The following is a 25,291-nucleotide window of genomic DNA, read 5'->3' as shown; positions in this document are numbered from 1 at the left end:
GTGTAAATCCTCAGGACAAAACTAGTTTAGGCGCACACTGCAGTTACTTCTTAAGTCTTCTCAAAATAGTCAAGAAAGTTCACGTCAAATTGAACTCACCGAAAAAAACATTTTACATTTTGTAGCGTCTTTTGTGCATGCGTGTCCAGACTTCTGACACACCCTCCGTGCAAAACCAGGCAATGGACTGTGCAAACACCAAGGAGGCGTGAGTCATTGAATTCTTTAAAGTTGCCTGTAAATCATGAAGCATGGAGTTTTCCAAAGACTTCTGAATGTCATTGAAATGCTTGACAAAAATCTTGCGCATTTTAATTATGAAAATACCTTACGTAGCAGATGTGACGTCGGTCAGTCGGGACCAAAACTAATGTAATTATGACGGAACGTGTGTTTGGAGGTCAGTCAGTAAAAAAAAGCTTGTGTCTCTGGCATTCTATAGATTAGCGGCGCACAACCTTCCTTACGCCACTGACCGGGCGATTCACTTTATCATGTAGTTGATCTGAGGACAGGAATAAAAGCAAATAAAAGCAAATGATTAAATATCGAATTCACCATTGTGCCATTGCGTTGACTGTAATTGTAATAGTGGGAGGCCTACATGTTAAAAAAAAAAAAAACTGTAAAGGCTTGTCTTGTCATTTCGGCCGCCGGCACCCATGTTTGAAGTAGAATCGCTCGCGGCACTTAATATTCTTAGGTAGTTTCTTTCGCCAATAAGCGTCACGACTGAAACACTGTAATAGCCGACTCATAGAGCCTCTTTGATCAGCTCAATAGAAATATTTTGTTCTATCTCTCTTACATACATGTGATAGCTTTCTGGAAGTCGCTTACAATGTATTGTGATGTATGTTGTAACTGAATTCAAACTTGGAGTGCAATTTGATGTTTCACCTTCATGGGGCGCTGGACTTGCTACAGCTTATGACGCACGTAAGACGAGAAGTGCTCGAGTCGGCTGGAGAATGTGGCGAAAGCCAGATTTGACATATTTTTGGGTTGCTCCACCAAGAGTGCCTATGTGGCATGAAGGTGCGTAAATGAAAGACTTGAGTGGATGGGGAAATCTGTGTAGTCAGAAAAGCGTGCAACGCGAAAGATTGCAGACCCCACATAGCATTCGAGGACTGGAAAGTGCATGCCGAAGCGTTCTCAAACCCTCATGTACATCAGCAAGCGTATGTTGAAAAAGCAACAAAGAATGGACCTTAAGCAGTTCTCAGAATAAAATATCCATCCATCGATTTTCTGTAACGTTTGTTGCAGGTAAGCTGCAATTCCGCCTAAAAACATCCGGACCAAACGATCCTTTAGTATGATCTCGCTTAACCCTCTTCTCGAATGAGAAGAAACAAAGTAATGTAACGACATGACTAAATGACACATTGAACAGCGTCGCCACTCAACACCTGCTCGGTGCAGTGAACCAAGTCACATGGGTCACGCCAGCAGTTAACAATGTTGTTGTTGTTGGGTGAGGAAATGTGGTCAGTTGAGGTTAGCGATGGCGAAATGAAGAAATGACGCGATGAGTGATGGGTTCAAACGGTTGAGGGCACCCGGGAATGATTATACACTCTGTGTGGTTATTTGTAGCCGTGCTTGTGCGTCTTTTATTTTGGTTTGTACTGCTTGTGTGTGTGTGTGTGTTGCATGCGTGTGTTGAGGAGGGCTGTCAGTTTCGGTCTGGCAGTCAGCATAATTAGAAATCTCTTTTACCCCTGTGTCCTCTTCATTCTCTCTCTCTCTCTCTCTCTCTCTCTCGCTGGCTTTCTTTCGATATTTCTCCATCTTGCTTCACCCGACGTCCTCCCGACCTCCTTTTCGCTACCCACCTCTCCTCGCTCTGAATGATGACTTTCTAAATCATCTTTTTTTCCACTTTCTAACGCACTGACGAATGTCGGGGAGGGGGCAAGGAGTAGGGGGTGGGGGGGAAACGGTCCTTTTGTCTGTTTGCTCTGCAGTCCGTCTGTCCCCTTTTCATCCGCAGATCCAATTTAATGACTCCACTTCATCTCAGACCAAGTCATCCTCTAATCTATTAAGTTCAGATGAAGCCCTGATGGACTTGTCAGCGAATCTGCCCAAGCATTACGTTAAACACAGAGAGGGGGAAAAGGGAAAAAAAACAAAAACGAGCAGTCTGCTGCTGTCTGCTTTTTGATGTTATTCCGGCCCGAGCGCAAGACGGTTCAAAGGCCCTCTTGGAATTGTTGTTTATTTTTCTTCGGATGAACAAAACATTTTGAGGTGGGTGGGGGTGGGGGGGGCTCTATACATGCTCAAAATGGCACCAATTTTTACTAGCGTGTGTATTCCGGTGAACATGTAAATATTTACACAGTTTAAATTGTTTGTGAACTGTTTTTCTTTGAAACAAACCCCAAAGGAAATCACTTTTTTTCCCATTAAAAACAATGACAATTCTTACATTTGGACATAAATGTATTTTGTTTGTCTGATGAAAAAAAAGCTTTTTTTTTGTTCTCACTGAAACTCAAAGGGTATTATGTATAAAGTACAAAGTACAAAAATGTTTGGGAAATCTCGTACAGCGTACATTAACCCAACACTAAATGTATATAAAAATATATTCCAATGGGTTTCTGTTGTGTTGTACATGGCAGTATTGATGCTTGCACGTGTCTCACCATAAAAATCTCTGTTCCCAATCACAGCATACTCAACTAGCACACGTTAAACTTAACTTGTTCCTCTGGACCCTCTTGCAGGTTTTATCTACACTTGCGGCGGCACCTTGAAGGGCCGAAACGGCAGTGTCGAGTCGCCGGGTTTCCCCTACGGCTACCCCAACGGGGCCAACTGCACCTGGGTCATCGTCGGGGAGGAAGGCAGTCGCATCCAACTCATCTTCTTGTCGTTCGCCATCGAAGAGGAGTACGACTTCTTGTCCTTGTATGATGGACACCCGCACCCGGCCAACTTCAGGACCAGGTAGGCCAGCCGTCATTCATACTTGAAGTTTGTAGGTCTCCCCGCATTGAGAGAACAATTGTATGTACAATGAACCCTTCACTAGCTTATGGATGTGGTTCTCTCAACAAACCTGAGTCCAAAATCTGTGCAAGGCAGTATTGTGTTGTTTGACTCATGGGCTGGTGGGTTATATAACATGAACAAATTAACTTCCTCGGGATATTTACTGGCTGGTTCCTTTGATTTATTCGAACAATGATTAAAATCAAAGTCTCATTTCGGTGTTATAAGAAAAAAAATTAGTGCGGAGAAAGTCAGTTCAGCTCACTGAGTTATGCCATCCGATTTGCATTCAAATATTGAAATAATTTTGCCGCCTCTACTTTTTTCGGTGGTTTGATTCTCAAAATAAGAGTCATGGCCAGTAGTTTCACATAACTATACATGATTGGGCAGGGATGTTTTTTTTTAGAAGCGCATATTTAAAGCATGAATACATCTAGAAGTATTTGGACAGTAACATAGTTTTTAGGTATTGATGATTTCAAATACCATCACAATGGCTTTGAAATAGGGTAGACATACAGTGTAAACAAAACCGAATGTAGCATGATTAAAAAGTGTTGCTTCCTTACAAGGTTAACTTGGTCCCTGAAAATGTAAACAAAATGGCTTCCTACATACGTACTTTTGACCGGGAAAGTAAGAAGAAAGAAACAAGAAAATGCAACCAGTCAGAAACGAGTTTGCTTGCCATGACTTAAAGTTAGACAAATCAAGGTAAATCATTTCAATGCGTCACACTGGCTGACGTTTCTCTCAGCGAGGTGTTCGGCCATACAGTACTGATTTGGAGGTTTATCCTCCTCTGCCTTGAGAAGGATTATAGCAATCTTTGCAAAATAAACCTTACCCAAAAACTCAAATACAATGCACCCCTGCATATGTGCAGGGTTTTCTTTCAACATATCCTCCGTTATTAGCTGAAAAACACAGCTATTCCCTGTTTTTTTGCAATCAGGCCAAAGCAATGCAAATATTACTTTATCGCCATCTTTTTTTAACGCTGGCCACCCAGCAACAGAGCCCAGATACCAGCATTGTGTGTGACCTGGGAGGTACAAAGAATTGTGTTCCAAAAACCCCAGCAAGTTCGTTGGGAGGGTACGCCGACGTTAAAAACTACAGATGTATATCAGAGCATAATCCCAGACTTTTTTGTTTTTTTTCAACTTGGTAAAAAGTTGTTTCGCAAGGTTATACAAACACCCGTGCACCACACACGCAGGAAATAGGTCTGGAGTTGCACTGTCCACATGAGTCAGCAGAATCAGCAGTTGATGGGGTTCACGCAAAGGTCCGATTTATTTCATGAGATTAGGCAAGACGTGGTTCTGAGATGAGGGGAAGCGATTTAGGTCATCAAGAGATGCAAATGAGTCCTCCTGATATTTTCTGGAAAGCGGTTCTCTCACCATGGAACGCTTTGGCTCGCATCTGTTAGAAGCCTGACGCAATCGGCTTTCTCAATCAAAAACGCGTTTAATGTTCAGTACCATGTGAAGCTGCCAAAAAAGAAACGGTGAACGGGGGGTTTGGTTTTGTGATGCCCAGGGAAGAGATAAAGCAGTTAAAAGGAAAACAAAAGTCAAAGACGTCCTGGGTTGACTCGTATTTCCCTGCTTAACACAGCAATTGACTGCATGCAACTCGAGTGGTATTTTTCCTTCTTTTTTTTCCCCCACAGCTTGCAATTACGATGTGAAGTCGGTACTGATGTTTGTATGTTTTACTGTATGTATGATTTCTTCTGGGCCTAATTGGTCACTTCATGGAGTGGCTAATGTGAGCTGTGAGAGAAGAAAAAAGGAGAAGACGACAAAGCGGTCGCTGTATAAAGAAAATCCATTAAATGTCATTTAATTTCCACTCTGAAATGTATCACTTTTCAAATAACAAAGGCACATTGAGGAAACATTAGTGCAAAAGGCGCTCACGGGGCTCTGTATGAGGTATACAGGCGAGTGGTACTAGAATTCTCTCTCTTTGTAGCTTACACACATGCAGTCTACACGGTTTAGTAGAAGGTTGAACTAATTAAGCAAAAAAATGTCTTATCGACAGTAACAGACAGTTAGAATAAAGGATTTGAAGTACTGAGTATGTAATCCCCACTTGTTCATAAAACTCAAATAGAGAAGGGTAAACGTAAGTGCAACCACTATTTGTAAAGGTATCAAACACAACTTTAGTCAGAGACATAAAATGGAAGTAAGTCGCTGCATGTGTTGGGATTCTGATTGTTTCAGAACGGTACAGCACACAGAATATATTAGGGAATGGGCATGAAGTGTTACTGTCTTGCGCTATAAGGATTTTGTGTCAATAAATACAGTGCAGCTCTGCTTCTGGGTCTTGGAAGTCTTGGCTTGTGATGTTTTTGGCAGTCCATCAAACTCTCAGCCAAAGCAATAACAAATACCATCTGGGTTTTTATGGCATAATAATCGCGACTGTTATTTGTTCACTTGTCTGCATTTCCAAAAAGACAACTGATGTTGCACTTTCCTAAAAATAAAAGGAATTAAGTTGCTGTATGTACTTTAAAAATCAATCTCTCATTTTATTATGTGCGTTATTTTGTCTGTTTGATCATGAGGGCTGCAACTAACGATTGTTTTAATAATCAATTAATTTGTCGTTTATTTTTTGGATAAAGGGACAAATTAGATTTTAAAATAATACATTTAAAAATGTCCATCCCTCCATTTAAAAACAGGATATGATTTCAAATCAACAGTGCCGGAAATCCACAAACATAAATTGATTATGATTCAGTTACTGGTTTGGTCCGCAGCATGTCACTTTTCCAAAGTAAAAGTGTGAATGTGTTGCAAATGTCTTATTTTGATTAAGCACAAGGATAATCAGTCTGCTTTCATTGCGGACTACAGAACTCAATAAAAACAATATTTACTGCTGACAGGCTACAACCCTCAGGATTTGGAGAATTTTAAGTTAAACGTTGTCTCTAAACGATGAACCGATTATCAAATTAGTTGTCAATTCAACGACTAATGGTTGCACAACCCTTGATAATCTTTCATTGAGCGGAAAATGTCTTCCTTGCATTTATTATTATTATTATTATTATTACATCTCATTCATCTGTTCCTGTTGACAAAAAAGATAAGCAGCTTCATGTTTTGGATATTATTCCCACCTTGTATCCAATGTGAACCGAACTGTAACCTTAAAACCGAGACGTGCCAAATCTCAGTTACAGGAGAACGTGGCAATGAAAACAAAAATCTAGTAATGACTAATAAGTAATGACCCTTGTAGCCAACGTAACCAACTACTGTATAGTCTTCTCACGTTGCAAAACAAGCCAATGAAAAATCCAAACACAGGCAAATATGTTGATGTCATCCATGACGGCGGTTCCAAATTTTTCCAGTTTCTCATTTACAGTGCCGCCATGGAGGCAATTTAGTGTGCTACCCAAGGAAACTTCGACAGCGGACAGTCGCCAACCTTTGTCTTTTTTGCGGCTTTAGAGGCAGAATTTTCCCGGAAATGTTTAGAAAATGTTTCCCCCTGAGGGACACCAAGAAGTATATTGTATATACAATTCATTGCACATATTCATGAAACAAGTATACAACAGTTTGTTGAGTTGCTTTATTTATCATAGACACTGCAGTTTCCTAATCAGCGTTCCATCTATTTATGAGTTAACCACTTCAATCGCAACAATTTGTTCTAATTACAAGTTTTCATCATGAATTAAGGGGCACCTCGCTTGTGCCGCATGTTCCGGAGAGTAGTTCCAAGCTGGCCCGCTGACAGCCACTGGTGCTTTGCGAAAAGTCTGCTTGGCCCACAGCACGGCAACATTGAGCCACTTTGATGAAAAGGCAAATTCAAGGATGTGGCAATTCAGCCTCATTATGTTTTTGGTTATGTGCTGATTTGTGTGCGGAAGATGGAGAAGTTACGTCGACTTAGCCATGCATGTATTCATGCGACTCCGGGGAAAGTCGCACATACGAGCCTCTCATGGGATTGACAGACGGGACGGGACGCTGTTTCCGCTCAGCTTTCATGCTAATTCAAGCTGACACATTTGCATAAAGTTTGCTGCATTCTTTACCTCCTCTCGTCTATCTCTGACTTGTGTTCTGCAGTGAATGTCATCCCGGTTGTCATTCGATTTGACTGGTGACCTGTTATTTAACCGCACACTAAATAGCTTTGGTAGAGATTCGGTAGCAAAGTGATCGTAGGGGAGATTATTCAAATTTAAAGTGCAACTATTCTCTCCAAGCACTACAGTTTTGGCTTTCCCACTGTCTAAAAGTGGTGAAAAATGATCACTTTTTTGGCTTGGCGGTGTTGTTGTTTGGGGGGAAAAAAGTAACAAATCTTTAGTTTTGTACTATACTTCTGTATGTCTAATGCCACCGTTTTGTGAGTGTGATATGCAGCAGTTTGGGAAAATAATTAAGAAAATTAAACCCGGTCATGGTTCGGTTCGCATTTGGTACATTCAGGAAACAAAATACAAAACTGCTTATATGTGGTGGACAGAAACATATTTAAAGACATTTAAAATTGGAAATTAACAGCCTAGCTATAAATTCTCCAATAAATTAAATCTGGAGGAGTTAAGAACATTCAGTGAGAAATTCGTCCATCCCATTAAAACAGCAACAACAAAAGCAATCTTCATTGCTTTTTCTCCCCCCCTAATTGATTGAGGTCATTTGTCAAATCCATCCATTTTCTGAGCCGCTTCTCCTCAAAAGGGTCGCGGGAGTGCCGGAGCCTATCCCAGCTACACCCTGAACTGGTCGCAGGGCACGTGCAAACAAACAACCATCCGCACCCACATTCACACCTACGGGCAATTTAGAGTTTTCCATTAACCTACCATGCATGTTTCTGGGATGTGGGAGGAAACCGGAGTGTCCGTAGAAAACCCACCCAGGCATGCGAAAACCCTTTTAAATTCCAGATGTGTGACTGTTTCAACAATATGTGTGTCTTTGTGCGTGCGTGCTTTAAACACTGTTCGTATTTATTTTTGCGCTCGTACAAACGCAATACATAAGAGGCTACTCTCAGGGGCCTCAATGCAAACAGGTGGTTGTGTTTGGGCGTCTGATTGTCTTCGATCCGCCGCGTCTGGAATCTGGCTGGAATCTTTGGAAATGCGTTTACAGCATCTGTTGCATGAGTGTCGCACGTGCGGCGAGCGCTTTGCAAAGTCAGTAACGTGAGGTTTTCGGCAAACTGCAGCTGGTCAAAGGCTTGTGGAAAATGGAAGAGGCAAATAATATTCTCAATGGAATATATAACATTTTCGTTTTCAATATAAACTCAAAGGACATATGTACTGAGCCTTCACCCTTCGAGTGTGTGTCCCTGCGCGCGTGTGTGATAAGGGTTTTCTAAGGAAGAATAACCAAATACTGATTGATAAGTGAACCTAATAACAATACTCAAAGGAGAACACTTCCACATCATCTATGAAAAACGCTGTTAGTTTAGCAACGTTTACAGAGTTAACATACAGTAACCCTTCCTGTATTACGTACGCGCTCTTATTCTGAAAGACAAAAAGGACCACTTCCAGTCGCGGAAGTAGCTGACTTAGTGATTAGTACACACGGCGACTATGAGTAAAACACCCATAATGCATTTTGGTGCAACAAGTAATGGATGATGCACTGGAGAGAGGCACTTAAAGTATAGCCGTGTGTCGCTACTCACTTTGTCTTTGACGCACACAAGTGAAATAAAACCTACTGTATATTAATATCTGATACACACGCTACCGACTGAGTCGTATCCTCCGCTTTCAGCCATAGTGACGGCCCCGCCCACGCACAAGCCATGTGAATGGAACTACATAACAAAAATACAAATTAACACAAAAGTCATACATGTTTAAGGCACCTAAATTACAGAGGGTAACATATTTTCCCTTAAAATGGATGACTTTGAGGCCTATCTCCAGGCTTCCTGTGTTTCGTTGGAAAGGAGACAAGTTGCGGTATACGCGTGATGGACCAACTGAAGCACAAACTGAAGGAAAACATTTTTCAGTTTGGGAAATCAGGCAGCCACCTCGCCGCCAGCGTCACACATACGATGAATGGGTTGGTGGACTGCGCGCTGCACTGTACACAGCGGAGCGAAGCTTACGGTCATACGACTACTCTGACAACGCCCGAGATCATCTGATCTTGGAAAGGGCCTGAACAGCTTTGGGGCCACAAACAGGCAACCGAAACATCCAAAGACATGCATGCAAAGGTCATTGAAGACTAAGTAAAGAGTCCGTAGTTATTTCATCATAACCATGTAATTTAAAATGTACACCAAAATTGACACTTTTGTTCCTCGTGACCGGCTGAAAATTATTCAAAATGGCATTTTTGAACCTCATGTGTCTTGAGAGTATTTTCATTTTGGACTACTGGCTTTGGATTGTGAATCTTTATATCTGGATGTTGAATGGTGCTACTTTGTCCACATCGAAAGCGTGCAGCAAAATTGCACACCATGTACTGTTTATAGTGGTTAGCACGTGTGCCTTACAATAAGAAGATCTGTGTTTGAATCTACCTGCCTTTAATTAAATAAAATCTATACTATATCAAATTGCCAGCTATTATTGTCAAAATTATGGAAACACGCTTTGTTGTTCTAACAGCAGGGACGGATCTAAATCTTGTCTTGTCACCTGTAAGAAGTTTTTTTTTTCTTTAATAATATAATTGCTTAGTATATTTGCATTCTACATTTGTTTGGTTTCTGTAGTGGTGAAGAAAACGCCACATCCTTAAAAGTTTGTACACCTCTGGTTTAAAGTCTTGAAGCCGTCATGAAGCTGTTTGCTGATTAAGTGTAAAAGAAACAAATCTTTCTTTGCAAACAGTTCATCATTTACTTTAGTCAGGGCCTCCAAAAATCTGCTTTTTTTTAAATTCACCCTGACAATTTACTGTGAGAAGCATTTTGTTGTTGATTTAACTGTGTCGCCCGGTTTCGAAAGCTTTCTTTGTTAGTTTAGCACTTTTGTTTGTTGTCATCAACGAGGAGTACAGTTGAGGTCAGTGGGAAAAAAACAAAAAAACTGGAGGAACTTAGAATTTAGAAGCCCTTAGAAAACCAATGAATGCAAGGATATATATGATGGAGTGTCCGTCTTTAGATGGGTCAACAGGGTGAACGACAAGGTTACTGGGGGCTAAAGACGAGATTGTTGTAGAGGGGAGAGGGCGAGGAGGTGCCTGCACTCTCCTACTAAGTTAAAGATGTCGTGATGTGCGTCTTCAATTGCGTTGAGGTGGCTCTCCCTCCATTTTGGGAGGGGAGGGCGAACACAATAGAGTGAAGAAGCGGAGCTGAGTCTAATGTGATGTATTACGGGCATTTTCATTCAGTGGACTGGTAATGGGAATATAATGTTTGTGGTTTATTTTGATTTCGAGGGGCCGCATTTTTTGTGACGTCAACTCTCACAATCTAATGAGATCCAATACAAGCGCCAGACGAGCCCACCTTTGACTAAGATTATAATACTTTGTTTTTGTCCTGTTTTCCACTTTCATGTAACTAAAAACAATAGGAGTGCTACATCCAGCTCGGGCTGGCCGTTTACTACATGGTTGTTTAAATGTTAGTGTCTTTTCCTTGCAAGTGTTCTCATTTTGTATGTTTGACTGTTCATCCCTTTCAATAGCAGTATACAGTATAAGAGTATATCTGTGACCGATGCTCCCTTTATCTTTTTTTCCACTTCACTTGAGAAGCGGCGTGTATGACGCTTGCTTGTAAATACAATTTTGGATCGCAACGTAGAGCAAAACAATTAACCAGCGATGGATCATTACAATATTAGAATTGAATTAACGTGGCAAGCAGTGACGGACGTGTCCTCGCATCCACTTTTTCATGACGAATCATCGATATGGTCATCGAACTTTGATGCCATGCGCCACTCGCATTAGAAGGCGTTGGCAAAACAGATTTGCACTTCCGTGTAGCCCAACTGTCTAGGATACCTGCTTCTGACTGAAGCTCATTTGGGTGAATTCCGTAGTTCATCAGGGTACGTCAGAGCTAGGGATGGGAAGTGATAACAATTTAGAAAAACAGATTCCAAAAGAATATTTGACCTGGTTTTGCAAAATACCTAAATTATAGAAACCCACTTTTTAGAAACTGACGACCGGTTCTCAACATTTTGATTTTTTGTTTTCTTCTCCTCACCCTTCCGTCATTTTCCCCGCATCGTGAGCCAGATCAAAGCTGAGAAGGAGGCGCTTTCAGCGGTCTGACCAGCAGCCGGGTCCCCGGTCAAAGCTAACAAACGATTCCTAGAAATCGAATTACTGGGAACCACAATGAGGATCAGTTTTCGATTAGCGTCACTAAACAGGATGCGCGAAAAAGTATCAAGGACCCCACCTGAAATTGAACAGGGAGTCGGCCATTTTAGTTGAAAGCTGCCATTTCCATGGCTCCTACATTGACAAATCCCAATTTTGGAATTCGGCCTAATGAGTCCCAATCGGAAGCAAGTATGACCCGCTTTGTCAGGTGTCTTGTGCCTCTTTACACCTCAATAAGTTGCACTCTTATTTCTCTCTGCAGGAGGAAACAAGGAGGTCACTCGCATAGATGCAACATGGTACAACAATGTACAAAAATAAACTAAACACAAAATACACACATTCAAAGGGATAAACACAAGGTCATGAAAACACTTTTGATGTTGGCACAATACATTTTGGGGGAGAATGCGTGGGGTGTGTATATAGCTGTATACGAAATGTGTATGTGTGGAGTTCTAATGGAGGTGTGTTTACCCGCGATGTTGTCATATTTCATCTCCTGCTGCATCAGTTTTGCCCTGCAGGGGGGTAAGAGGTTTTTGTGTGTACACATGAGTGTGTGTGTGTGTGTGTGTGTGTGCAACTCTTTTTTGTTTGTGTATATGAGCTCAAAGATCCACATAACTTTGCCGATAGTTTACAAAGATGGAAGAGAAGAGATAACAGGCCGATTTTATTTTACGAGGCACTTATTTGACTAGCGTCTTCCATTTTGTCGAGAACCAAAAAACACACAAATGAAGTGTAGCGCATTATTGGGGGAAGAATGATATTTGGTGACGGTCAACAACATACGCTTTTTTTTTTTAAATAAAGGAGAGAACATCTAATAAGACATAAGGAGAAGGTAGGTTTAGATAAGCTAATAGTTGTAATAGTTAATTAATTGCTAATAGTCAATGACCTCCAAATAATAAAGAAATCTCTTTTAAAAAAGTTATTAGTTCTAGTAATGGAAAAAATAATATATATATATATATATATATATATATATATATTTTTATAATAGATAACATGAATAGAATACAATTAAAATTAAATAGATCCAAAATAAAATGGAGCCTCTTCTCGGCCAAAGTCGGTCAACATAAGCTCCAGCTTGCCCTGTAAATAAGGTAAGCAGACCACATGAATCGAAAAATGAAATCAAAACAAATTGTTGTAGAAATATCTAATATAATAGAATCATTGTCAGGGTCAATAATTCAGAATGTTATTAACTGCATGTTTTAAATGTTAAAATAAATTTGTTCAAGTTCTTAAATTTTACAATTCTGTATTTTAAATATTTCAATGAGTGCCTTTGTGATTGACATGTATTTTTTTAATATATAAAAATATTTACATATAAACACATTGCTAAAGTAAAATAAAATTGTAGAATAAATGTCAATGGTGAAGGACCACTGATTATTAAGATTTTTATGTATAAATAATTAATTCAATTTAATAATTATAATTAACAGGTGACCCAGATGCCACTACCTTGGCAATAATGTACTCAAGAAAGACATGTTTGTAAATAAAATGCACAATCAATGTACATGTAAAATGAGTATAATACTACAACCACAATAACCCATTTTATATTAGTGAGTGGAAGTTGAGACTGTTACAAGGCGAAGTGAGGATGTTTGGCTGTCTCTGTCTACATGTCAGTTGCTGTGTTGTAATTGTCAAGCAGGAAGATGCAAGCTGAGTTTGTTTAAGGGGAGAGGGGGAAAAAATATTACTTCAGCGACCCCGTCTGTTTCGACTCATTTTACCAACGTCATTTATTCGCCGCCGATAATCGGCTCGCTCTCCTTTCAGCCGCAGATTACAGTTGTAATCGTGAAAGAACATAGTGCTGCATTCAATGAATGAGTGCAAAATACATCTGCCGTCGAGTCATTGTGGTCCTTTTTGCCGTTTATCAAAAATTGACTCCGGGTTGGCATTGTCTGCAAGATGTTTTGTTCTCCTACTTTATTGCTATCAGTCCGAACTGTTACAATGGAGAGAATCACCTTTCAGTGCTTGACGAAGGCCTCGTTTCTAATTTGATGACCGCTGCATAGTGTTTTATCAAAAAAGTATTTTCAAAAGCTTGTTAGTGTGATTATTGCGAGAGATGGAGATTCGAGTCATTGAGACTCAGATTCCTTGTCGACTCGAGTCACTGTTTCTGACTTCCGACTTGACTTGACCAAAACTAAAAGACTTGAAACTTGACTTGGACTTCTGAATAACTTGACAGAGTTGATCAGAATCAGAATCATCTTTATTTGCCAAGTATGTCCAAAAAAACACCCAAGGAATTTGTCTCCGGTAGTCGGAGCCGCTCTAGTATGACAACAGACAGTCAATTGACAGAGAACACTTTGGAGACATAAAGACATTGAGAAAAACAGTCACTGAGCAATAAAGGGTTGCTCGTTATCTGGTAATGCCGGTACATTTTTTTTTTTGACAATTGTGCAAAAAGATGCAGAGTCCTCTAGCACTTAGAGCAGTTCGAATGACTAATCTCGCAATAGTCCGGTGCATTGACCATTGTGCAAAGGGCGCCGAGTCTTCAAGGAGTGTATGCAGTTTAAAGTGACGAGTAGCGCGATAATCTGGGACAATGTCGATTGTGCAAATGTTGCAGATACCCCTCAATCAGTGTGCAAATGGGGCAGATGCTACTCTGGCATGAGTGCCAGTATTGGTCAACAACAGATATGCAAATAGTGCAGCGTGGCGAGGCTACTACAGTGAGTGCACGAGTAATGTATAATTGGCCCGACAGAAATGTGACAACAAACTCAGACAAAAGAATTTGGCAGCATGTTGCAATGGAATTGTAAATTAGCTGTTTAAGAAGTTGGGAAGAAGCTGAAGAGGGAAGAAGCTGTTGGAATGTTGGAATGTCTGCTCGTTCTAGTTTGCATTGATCGGTAGCGCCTACCTGAGGGAAGGAGCTGGAAGAGCTGGAGGGTCCGAGAGGATTTTGCACTCTCTTGTCTTAGTTCTGTTTGGTTTTAGCATTTTTTTTTTTTGCTAGACAATCAGTGATGAAAGTCCCTGATGATTATTGAAGTGGTGTTGAATTGCAGTACATTATTTTGAGAGGTGTTAGATATACTATATTTACAGATAAGATGAATTTAATTTAAGTGATCAGAAAAAAGGTTTGTTATGCGCGAACCTCTGGAGGTACACCTACCCTTCACTGTGTTGTGATTTAAAAAATCCAGCGAAAAGGTTCCTCAGCATTGAATCAGGAATGGCGGCGCTTGGCATACCTTCGGAAGGACAAAGATAAGTACCCACTGTTCCAGTTTTCATAAATATTTATTGCTGACTTTACATAATGGTGCACGGAACGAGCAAACACTAATTGGGCACCTCGTTGTAGAATTATTACATGGCTATGACAGGAATGTATGAAGGTATCAAACAACGATGTCGGACTATCTTTGTGACAAGATCCCGACAGGATTGTCGTCTTAAATGGGATTGTTTTGGATCACGGGACACTGAGAGCCAGCGAGCCAATATGTCTTGGATGACTTTCCCCGTCTGGTAAATACACTCGCAAGTGTGTCTTTTTGTGCATGCGCGTGTGTGTGTGTGTCCGTGTGTGTGTGTGTTTCCGTGTGTGTGTGTGTAGTGTTCCAGTAATCCCAGCGGCTGAACTGGTAATCCCCTCAAGCTGCCCATTAGCCTCTTGAGGCACACAGCCTCCGTGCGGGTCGTCACCCAGGTGTCAGGCGCGCGTTTCCCCCGAGGAGGGATCACTTTGATGAGCCACAGAGCTGGCCTCTACCCCAGCCTTTGCCGAGCCTTCTGACTATTGCAGGCGGAACACAGAACCCAGTGAAGGTGGGATATTGCAGCAACTGTCACATAGTGGCATGGCATCCCGCAATCCGACAATTAGGTGACGCCAGTATCTGCTATGATATGACAATTGCCTTCAGCAAAACAGGACGAAAGAAACTTGCCACTCATCATACACCCTGACACACAGGGTCATCGTGCATGTTACAGCTCTGATACTATCTCTGAAGGCGAGGGATTGCCAGTTTCCCATTTGTTTTCCAAAGGGGCAACTTGGGAAACTGGAACGGTTTTCGTGGGCCATGCGAACCTCAAATGTCTTCCATATTATTTATATCCATCCATCCATTTTCCATCCATTTAGAGTCTTCAATTAACCTACCAAGCATGTTTTTGGGATGTGGGAGGAAACCGGAGTGCCCGAGAAAACCCAGGCAGGCACGGGGAGAACATGCAAACTCCACACAGGCGGGGCAGGGATTTGAACCCTGGTCCTCAGAATTGTGAGGCAGATGTACTAACCAGTCTTCCACCACCTAATTATTTATATAAAGCATTTCATTGTTTTGCTTTAATAAACCGCTTCTTGTGTAGATAAGATATATTAAGAAAGAATATTTACATACTGTATCACTATTTAACTAGCTTTCACAAAAATCCTGTCTCCAAAGTGCATAGTGCCGACATTTTGACCACCAACTGCTAACTCACCTTAGCCGATCCATGTCGGGACTTCCAGATCGATAGACAAATAGACCCGATAGCATTTTTGTAAGTCTCTTTTTCGAAAAATAGAGAGAAATTTTGCAAAAATGTTGCCAATTTGGCAACACTGCAGACACATAAACTATGCCCTAGCTCGCTGCCTCGCTGATCCCGTCCACACACGTGCACATCAAAGTCAAAGCACCCATTTCAAAATAAAAGCACTGCATATTCTATGTTTTATTTTGACTTCATGAACACTGCAAGGGACGGATGAGGCCCACAGACCCGATTTTGCTGAGATCTGGGCTAGACATTAGAAAGTGTGTTCATGACCGTATAATTTATGGCCAAGTAGCAGTAGCGGTGCAGGCGTCTCTGTCCAGGCTACGCTGTACAACATCTACCTCAGTATTACCACTGAAGGTGGAAAATTGCCTGGTTGACTTGTTCGCCCCATTTTGTGTTGGTGACCTACGTAAAAAATAGGTTTCTGCAGGCTGTGTGGAAGGTCAAAACTGTGACCATAGAACCAGAAAATAAACTAATGCTGACTGTAGCAGTGCGGCACGGTGGCCGACTGGTTAGATCGTCAGCCTCACAGTTCTCAGGACCCGGGTTCAATCCCCGGCCCCGCCTGTGTGGAGTTTGCATGTTCTCCCCCGTGCCTGCGTGGGTTTTCTCCGGGCACTCCGGTTTCCTCCCACATCCCAAAAACATGCATTAATTGGAGACTCTGAATTGCCCGTAGGTGTGACTGTGAGTGCGAATGGTTGTTTGTTTGTATGTGCCCTGCGATTGGCTGGCAACCAGTCCAGGGTGTACCCCGCCTCCTGCCCGATGACAGCTGGGATAGGGTCCAGCGGAGAAGGAGAAGCGGCTCAGAAAATGGATGGATGACTGTAGCAGTAGTGATCCAGGTGTCTCTGTCTATAAAGCGCAGGTCCAGTATTTATCTGCCTTTCCCACAGAACCCAGCGAAGGCGGGAAGTTTCCACAACTGTGTGCGATTTCACTTAGCGGCGCGGCATCCCACAATAAGATAATTACTGTACGTGTCATCTCTTTCAGCATAATGTTAGCATCTGATTTGAAATGACAATTGATTTGAAATGTGATTAGCTTTCACACTCCAATCCCAGCCTTACACACAGCCATCAGCCCGCCTCTGTTGCAGTTCTAATAATAAGGCAGAAAATTGCAGTATCAAGTCCGTCCCCCATTCAGTGTCTGTGCAAAAATAAGTTCATTTTATTTATGTAGTGCACAAGTCTCACAAAGTGCTTTATATGATTAAAATACAGAGTTACAAACATTATACAAAACTAATCAAAACAATCAAGTCCTACTGGAATGCCTGCCTAAACAAATTGGTTTTTAACAGCTTTTTAAAAATGTATCCGCAAGAGTTCAAATGGAAGTGCATTACACAATTTTGGGGCAATGGACTGCAAGGCTCTGTCACCATTCGTTTGTAATCGTGTTAAAAAGAGCAATGGCAGGAAAGTGGAAATAAAGATTTACCAAATTGTTTCATATGGAAGATGCATTTTTTTTCTTTCTCCATTCAGCGTTTCATTCGGTGTTCTTTTCTCGAGCCTCGCGCCCACCCGACTTCCCACTGGATGTTTAGCGGTGAGCCGCGTGGGCAGGGATCGACGCGCCTGTCTCGTTATTGAAAGACAACTGCGTTCAGGCCTGAGGTTCTCCCGCATTGATGTCGATGTAGAATTCTTTCCTCGGAGCGTGATTCGCAAACGCCGGGTGACTCAATCGTATGGAAATCTTGCGGCATCCTCGACTGTCCACCATCTTAATGAAGGAATCTATTCCATGGTTTTTGTTCTATTCTTTTGGATTTGGATGTTTGGGTTCGCTAAGAACACGTACCTTGTACTTTTGCTTCCAGAAAAAAAAAAAACAACAACCACAGAACCTCCACCTCAGCATCGCGTTTATTTATTTATTTTTTCCCTCACTTCTTTTTAATCACGGCAGATGCGATAATTCAAAAGGCACTGAAAGTGCCACTATCAATGTGACATTTTAGAAAAAGCGTCTGGCTGGTTCCGCCTCCACCTTTGTTATCATTTTTTTGACTTGACGTTTATGCTGATTTGATTTCAGTGGAACTTAATTGCATCATGTCGTCCTCTTTGAGTTTTATTGATGACTCCTTTTTTAGACCATTTTATATGTCTTTGCACACCGACGTTCCTCAAATAGCAGCGGTGTTACAAATAAACACCTTATCAGGAAATGCAGGAGTTGCAGTTAACTGCTAATACAATTTGAACTCCCTTGCTAACCAGAACAGCAGCATCCACCGAGGCTCGTCTGGTGAAGTCTTATTGTGTGTTGTACACGAGTTCTTTGCGCAGTGTTAAAGAAGATCTCACTGGGGACGGCGTACTTAACGATGATTTGTGATGACCCTTTGACTTGCAGGCAAACATTTGAGATATGAGCGCTGCTCCCAGTGGAAGTTTACTGTCCAACTAAACATAAAGAAAAAATAATTTGTGTATTTAAAACAACAACACAACTTTGCCTTAAAGTCAGTTAGCTTAATGCTGACTTATAACTGGAAAAGCCACAGACTAACGAAAGGGCTAACGAATAGAATTGGCGTTGCCGTGTTATAGCCCTTTAAGCGACGGCTATTTGAACACAGAGCAAAATATGTCGACAGATAATATAACAATACTCACAGGCATGGTATATTATTTATCCTATGTGAAGAACAACTAATATTACTGCGGCTTACTGTAGAGCCATGTCCATGTATATCCATATGTCTGTGTTATATTGCCCCCAGGTGGCCAAGGTGTGCACACCAAAAACCGTTACATTTCTTTATATTTGATTTATGTCATTATTGTATGTTTTTGTAATGTACAATACTCGGTTGCATGAATATTGAAAATGTATCCTTTATCACAAAATCGCAGTATTGTGATATTATTAGCGATCTCGTACCCAAAGTTGCTCAGCGAATTCCCTGCTCCTTTGCTGTCGATAAGGATGCGTGGATTATTGTATAATCGCTGAATCATGATATTATGGTGTTGGCAAATATTGCAATATTGTACTAGGTACCACAATATTCTGTCAATCACTTATTTAGTACATAATATCCTTAAAATGCTACTGAATCCTGCAAAGGCAAGAGGCTCCCTAATGCCACCCTCATTAACAGGAAGAGGTATTTAGTACAACACTGCTCTTAACGCATCGTTAATCGCTCAGGTGTGTGCACATATTTACGAGGACGAGCGTGTTTAAAGATTTTGTGTCAGCGGCCTAATGACGTTGAAACGCTGCCACGGCAGCGGAAACCAATAAAACAGACCTTGCGACTGAAAAAGGTTCAGTTGTTTTGCTCCAGTATCCTAGCAGACACAAATACAAGAATTCAATTTAAAAAGAACGTGTCGTGACCTTAACACGCGGACAAAGCACCTTTGTTGACGTATCAATTAATCACCGTCTGTCACATGACCATTATAGACTCTTTCGTTACTGGACCATGGCATCCTTTTGTGCTTTCCTGTGTTTGTGTGTGCTTTGTAATGACCATTGCCATCCCCCAAATCTTAAAATGTTGTTAGCGCCACACTAATAAGTCTGCTTGTGCTCTGTGTTGTGTGTTTGCGTGTGTATGATTAGTATGCAGCAGTCGATGCCAGCCTCGAATTTTTAAACCTTTAAACAAGATGACAGAATGTGGCCCGAATGCCTTGGCTAAAACAGAATGCTCAGTGCCTCAATGATACAAAATAAGCGCATAACAAATATTTTGGCAACCACTTAGTGCAAATATGGAACAGCAGAAAGTAGCATTAATGTTGTTTTTGTGCAGTAACAGGTCTGGGGGAGCTGATGACAACTATACAGAGTCTGAAGGAAATTAGATCGGAGTTATTAGGTTTAGATATTTCTGCCACCAGTGGGAAACCATGAATTTCAAAGGTGGGACCTTCATAATGCACACGAGATGTTTGGTCAAGCGCTGACCTTGTGGAGTTTCGTGTTTTCTGTCAAGGCACCATGTCTTTGCTTCGCCCACACACAGTGACGCAAACTCAAATCACAGTTTAGCGTCCTCCATCTGTCTAGTGCACATGTTCCAACTTTCCAGCCAACGCAAGGATTCTTGAGATTATTTTCAACAATTAGTGTCCTCAGTTCCCAAACGTTTATTGAATGTTGTGAAAAGAAAAGGCGGTGTAACACAGTGGTAAACATGACCCTGCCCCAGCTTTTTTGGAATGTGTTTCAGCCATAAAATTCTAAGTTAATGATCATTTGCTAAAAACAATCAAGTTCATCAGTTTGAACATTAAATATCTTGTCTTTGTAGTGTATTCAATTAAATATAGGTTGAACACATTTTGCAAATCATTGTATTCTGTTTTTATTTGTTTAACACAACGTCCCATCTTCATTGGAATTGGGCTTGTGTGTGTGTGTATATATATATATATATATATAAAACCAAGGCGAGGGGTTTTACATGTACAGAGGGATATTATTTAAAATAAATAATAGAGGGATATTATTTAAAATAACTGTTACCGGTCTGCGGCCCAGCAGTCTTTCCCGATCCTTTTAATCCCCTTTACGTAGTCCAAAGACATGTTGCATGTCCCTTGGCTTCAATTGGTAAGAACACTTTTCCAAGCAATATAGCCAGATTCAGCGCTGTGATGATAGCAGGCGTCCATCACATCTGTTCCCAATCCCCCAATAGGCGAGCGATCGGGCTGATATCACGGAAGGGTTACCGATGTCACTCTCGTAATCATCCGATCATCCGCTGACCCTTAGAGAGCGTTGCAGTTGTGGGACAGGAGCACGGCCATGCGTTTTATTCCTTTTAATTTGCCACCTGTCTGTCGGAGCACAGTGCGAATGTCACTGGTTTTATTTAATCGTCGTATTAATGGCGTGTTTCGCAAACAGCAAGCCCCACAGAGTAGGCTTGGCTGGCAGAGGTGACACAAGTGCTGAAATTGTGTCGTTAAGTAGAAATGCAGATACCTTTGTTTGTATTTTGACTTGAACACGACAAAACACATTGAGCACAAAGTGTTTTTGGTGTTGACAACATCAAATAATGCTGTATTATCCAATGCACACATAATATTTTGAAGAATATCCTCACAAATTATGAACCACATATCTTTTGAAAATGTCAATAGCCTGTCCTTGCTTTTGCAAATGCGGTGAAACACAGACAGTTCTCGGGATTGTTTAAAACTCATTTGTAAACTCTATCCCCATTGTCCTTCAAAAAAACACATATACATGACTTGGACTCTTTTACTGTTTCGAGATTCCCTCATGACGTCATGAGGTGCGTGTTTCTGCGGGAACCTGTGCCAATGTGAGAGGAACACAGACAGTTCTCGGGACTGTTTCAAGCTTCTCGATATTGTTACCACTGTCCCATAAGAAATGTACACATTTATGTCGTGTATACAGTTTTAAGATTCCCACAAGTCCCACCATTTGCCTTGATTTAACAGACACTGATAAATCTGCAATCCATTTTCGTAGACATGTATGAACGTTGATCCGGAACTGATTTTGGTGTATTTTGGGTCGTTTTCGGAAAAGACACGAAATTTTAGGCTGCAAGAATGACATTTAAGGTATTTTCTTTATTGCTGTCAAATACCAAATTTGACCCGAACATTATGGGTTAAATATGGCCGTGGATGGGGAATATCTTGCTTGTCCGAATCTGTTGCCGTCATCATTAATCCGCCCTGGTTCACGTTCCTCCATGTCGCTGCTGTCCCTGTTATTTCTACCTTATCAGACCCCGAGATCTCTATCAATCAACATCTCAACTACGGTTGACTTTATTTTTATCTATGTATGTCTTTTTTTTTACGTAGTCAACGAAGGTTAAAAAATAATAATAATAATGAAAAAAAGAATCCTGTTTGGTCAAAGTAGCGAGTAGTTAGTATAGTAATACAGTGATTGAATTTTGTTACTTTCCACCACTGCTGGGCTGGCTGGATTTTGCTTCCGTTGAAATTAATTCTTTATGTATTAAATAAGTGGTGCGTTTTGCCGATATATAGTAGGAGTGGAGGTAGCATTGGCGTGGCCATTCATCACACTGAATGTTGTAAAAGCGTCCACTCGCATTTGCTCCACTTTGCGCCTGAATCTGGACTTGGAAGGACATCCTAAGTAAAAGTGATTTATGATGCCAAGCCGGAGAATATATATATATATATATATATATATATATGGGCACCTTCCTGATGAAGTTATTTGCCATTTACAAGGTTGATGTTTACATTTCCATGCAGCATTTTAGATTGGAATGCTGTTTCCAACTTGGATTTAGTGTTTTGTTTTAAGACATCCTAGAATCCTCCAATATGTAACTCTATTGTTAGGGATGTACATCTGTGTCATATGAAGAGATTTGTGTGTGTGTGTGTGTGTGTGCGTGCTTGTGCGTATGCATGGGCGGGCCCGATGTTGAGTGCCTATGTGTTGTTGCCAACAAGTCAGAGGTAGTTATTACCGTAGGCGATCCGCACTTGACTGCCGACAGATGCGAGCACAAAAGATTACAAGGAGGACACGAGAGCATGACATTTTTTTCCCAAATGCGTTCATGTGGGAAGGCTCCAACGTGAAATTAACCTGAACGACTTGCAGCGATTGACGCAAAACTGAAAGAGACAACATCACATAGTTCAAATGGAGAGATGCTTTGACGATGAAGTAAAATCATTTACATATTCCTTATAAGAATAGTGATGGATTTGATGTGCAATATAATAGGTGGTGCTGTGACGCCTTGATTTAGGAGTGCCCCAGGGTGATTTTGCACCTTGTCTTGCAAGCAAGAATGTGAGAGACAAGTGTGCATCACATCCAATACCGCTTGAGTAAAGTTAAAAAAAAAAAAAAAAAAAAGGTATTGTAACGCCCTTGCATGTGGGCCACGGTCGCCAATGCACCTTCACCCATTTATTGAACAGGACTGAATAGTCAAACAGACAAATCCAAAATGAAAACACTTGCAAGGAGCTGCTGTGGGCCACAGCTCATACCTAGACGCTCACATGTTTTTATGCAATTCAGTGCTGGTATTCTTTGTTTACTGTGTTGCATTATACAGTATCAACTGTGTTTTTGGACCGTGTTACAACCTGTCGGCCATCTTTGAGGTGTACATTGTTGACCACCTTGTTTGTGAGCTCTTTTGTAATACAGTGGTGCCTTCAGATACATGTTTAATTTGTTCAATGGCCGCCGCCTTAACTCAAATCATCTTTCCCCGTTGAAATGAATATTAATGCCATGAATCCGTTCCAGCTTCCCAAAATATAAATTAATAAGAAAAAGAACACTGTAATAATGTCATTTATAAAAACATACAGTATTGGTATACAGTATTAAAATAACATGGTTTTTCAAGATCAAACATTTTTGCTTCAGTTCAATGAATATTGTGCTTCTCCTTCTGGTATGGACGCTTTGGCCACCTGGGGACAGTATAATGCATACATACAGATATATGTGCAGACGGTCACAGCTCTTCAGTAAGCCGTAGTCATTAGTCATTCTTTGCAGAGGATGAAGACAACATGCCTGTGAGTGTTCTTGTATTATGTGTCTACATGTGCTGCTCCACCATTTGTGTTGAAATATCTGTTGCTTAAATGGTTATAACACAGTGACAGCAATGCTTTTCATTAGCATGTCTATGGTGTTTCCATTGCTTGTTCGTATTGAGCTAAGCGGAAGCCACGTGTTTGTTTCGCATACACGTTTAATTCTCTTTATTTCATGTTTAGTTTGACAGCAAACTTCAAATGTGACTGGCAAAAACTTTGTGAAGAATTGTTAACTACCTGGCAGACTGCCGCTCGGTGTGAAGTGAGTTTAGTTGAGTTCCTTGCCACCATATCGCGTTCATATCTTGAATTCTTGCTCACAAGTCAAAGCAGACATTGGCTGGAACGACTGCTTATAGCTTGAAAAACTCGTAAGTCGGGTCACTCCGCGTCCACCGTATTTGTTAATTGTGTTACAACGGGTCGGCCATCTTGTGTATTGTGGTACGACCACCATATTTGTGCGTGTTTACAGCCTGTCCCAGCGCTCTTGATGGCAAACCTTTTGTCCAATTTCCTACTAAATTCTCATGAAGTATATGACAGTTTTTTACCACCATCGAGTTTCTGACCTCCCACGCGTGCCTGGCGTGCGCGGTTTAATCCCTCGCCATCATATTTCTCCTTTTACATGCTCCCTCTTTCTCTCAGCACCACATCTAATCTCCGCTTTCCTCCCCCCCTCCCCGGCTCATATATCTCTCTAACGACTGTACCTTTAAGTCGCTGTCAGCCCTGACACCTCCCCTTTGAATGCCAGCGGAGGCATGCAATCTGTCTCTGCCTATCTGCCCAATACAGGTGTGTGTGTGCACCAGGACGCACGTCCATTTGTGTTCGCCCCCGTTCCTGTGTGAGTCCCTTTCACGGCATGTGTCCTTCCCCATGCCCGTCAAGTGTAATAGTAAGTGATGGGATAGCCAGAAGCCTAAACAAGCTTTAGCTTGGGGAGTGGGGGGTCAGCAGTCACTATCTATCTAACTGTCTCAAAGAGAGCGAAAGGGAGAGCGCGGGTGTGAGAAGACGGAGGTATACAACATTTATTATTAAATAGTGCAGGGCCGCTGTTTATGGATATTGTTGAAAATACCACCAGGAAAATCCAGTTTGCTCACGGAGGCTTGTCACAACAGTCCGGTGGGGGGGGGGAGAAAGTAATTACACCTGTTGATACTGATGGTGCGAGGCCATTTTATTTCAGCAAGGCAAAAGAGCAAATGTATAAAAGTCAACGGGAGTGTCGTGCCGCAATAGGTCGCCGATTGTGCAGCATTGATGGAGAGGGCAAGTTTCCATGGGGAATATATGTGGACTCTCAAAAATCCATCCATGCATGTTCTCTCCCATGCTTGTGTTGGTTTTATTTTAATTTTTCAGCTTTCAAAATAGTGGTGCAGGTAATCCAAAGAATTGTTCATTTGACGATACAAGCATAGCATTGAGCAGAAATTCTCACTGCGGAGTAGACTTGTCTCGTCACCTGTTTTGTTTGCCATTACTTGAACTGGGAGAACTGTTTTGGCCTTATTCCAAAATGGCTGCCAAATCACTGTCTAATAGGCAAACTATACTAAGTTTAATAGTAGTGCTTTATACATATTCATCTATATACAGCAACTTGACTGTTATGACTCTTTGTAGGCATTTGTTCATAAATACTAGAAAAAAATTAGTTATAGTAACTGTCGCTAATGGTGTAGTGTTTCATTGGCCTGACTTGGGTTCAGTTCCTGTCAGGGTTTTGTGGTAATGGTGGAAAATGTGGAG

At 41.3% G+C, this 25,291-nt stretch overlaps 1 protein-coding gene across 1 annotated transcript in view; it reads left to right on the top strand.

Moving 5' to 3' along the window:
• The window catches only part of csmd3b (CUB and Sushi multiple domains 3b), a 315,636-nt gene that overhangs the window by 63,299 nt on the left and 227,046 nt on the right, over positions 1-25,291 (top strand). Inside the window, exon 2 of the mRNA XM_061664276.1 lies at positions 2,742-2,964. Coding sequence (XP_061520260.1) covers positions 2,742-2,964 — 223 coding nt within the window. The remainder of the gene's footprint in view (positions 1-2,741; positions 2,965-25,291) is intronic.

This window comes from Phycodurus eques, chromosome 20 (assembly GCF_024500275.1).
Source record: "Phycodurus eques isolate BA_2022a chromosome 20, UOR_Pequ_1.1, whole genome shotgun sequence".
Taxonomy (NCBI): Eukaryota; Metazoa; Chordata; class Actinopteri; order Syngnathiformes; family Syngnathidae; genus Phycodurus; species Phycodurus eques.
The sequence above is the reverse complement of the archived record's forward strand: the minus strand, read 5'-3'. Positions and strand labels throughout refer to the sequence as shown.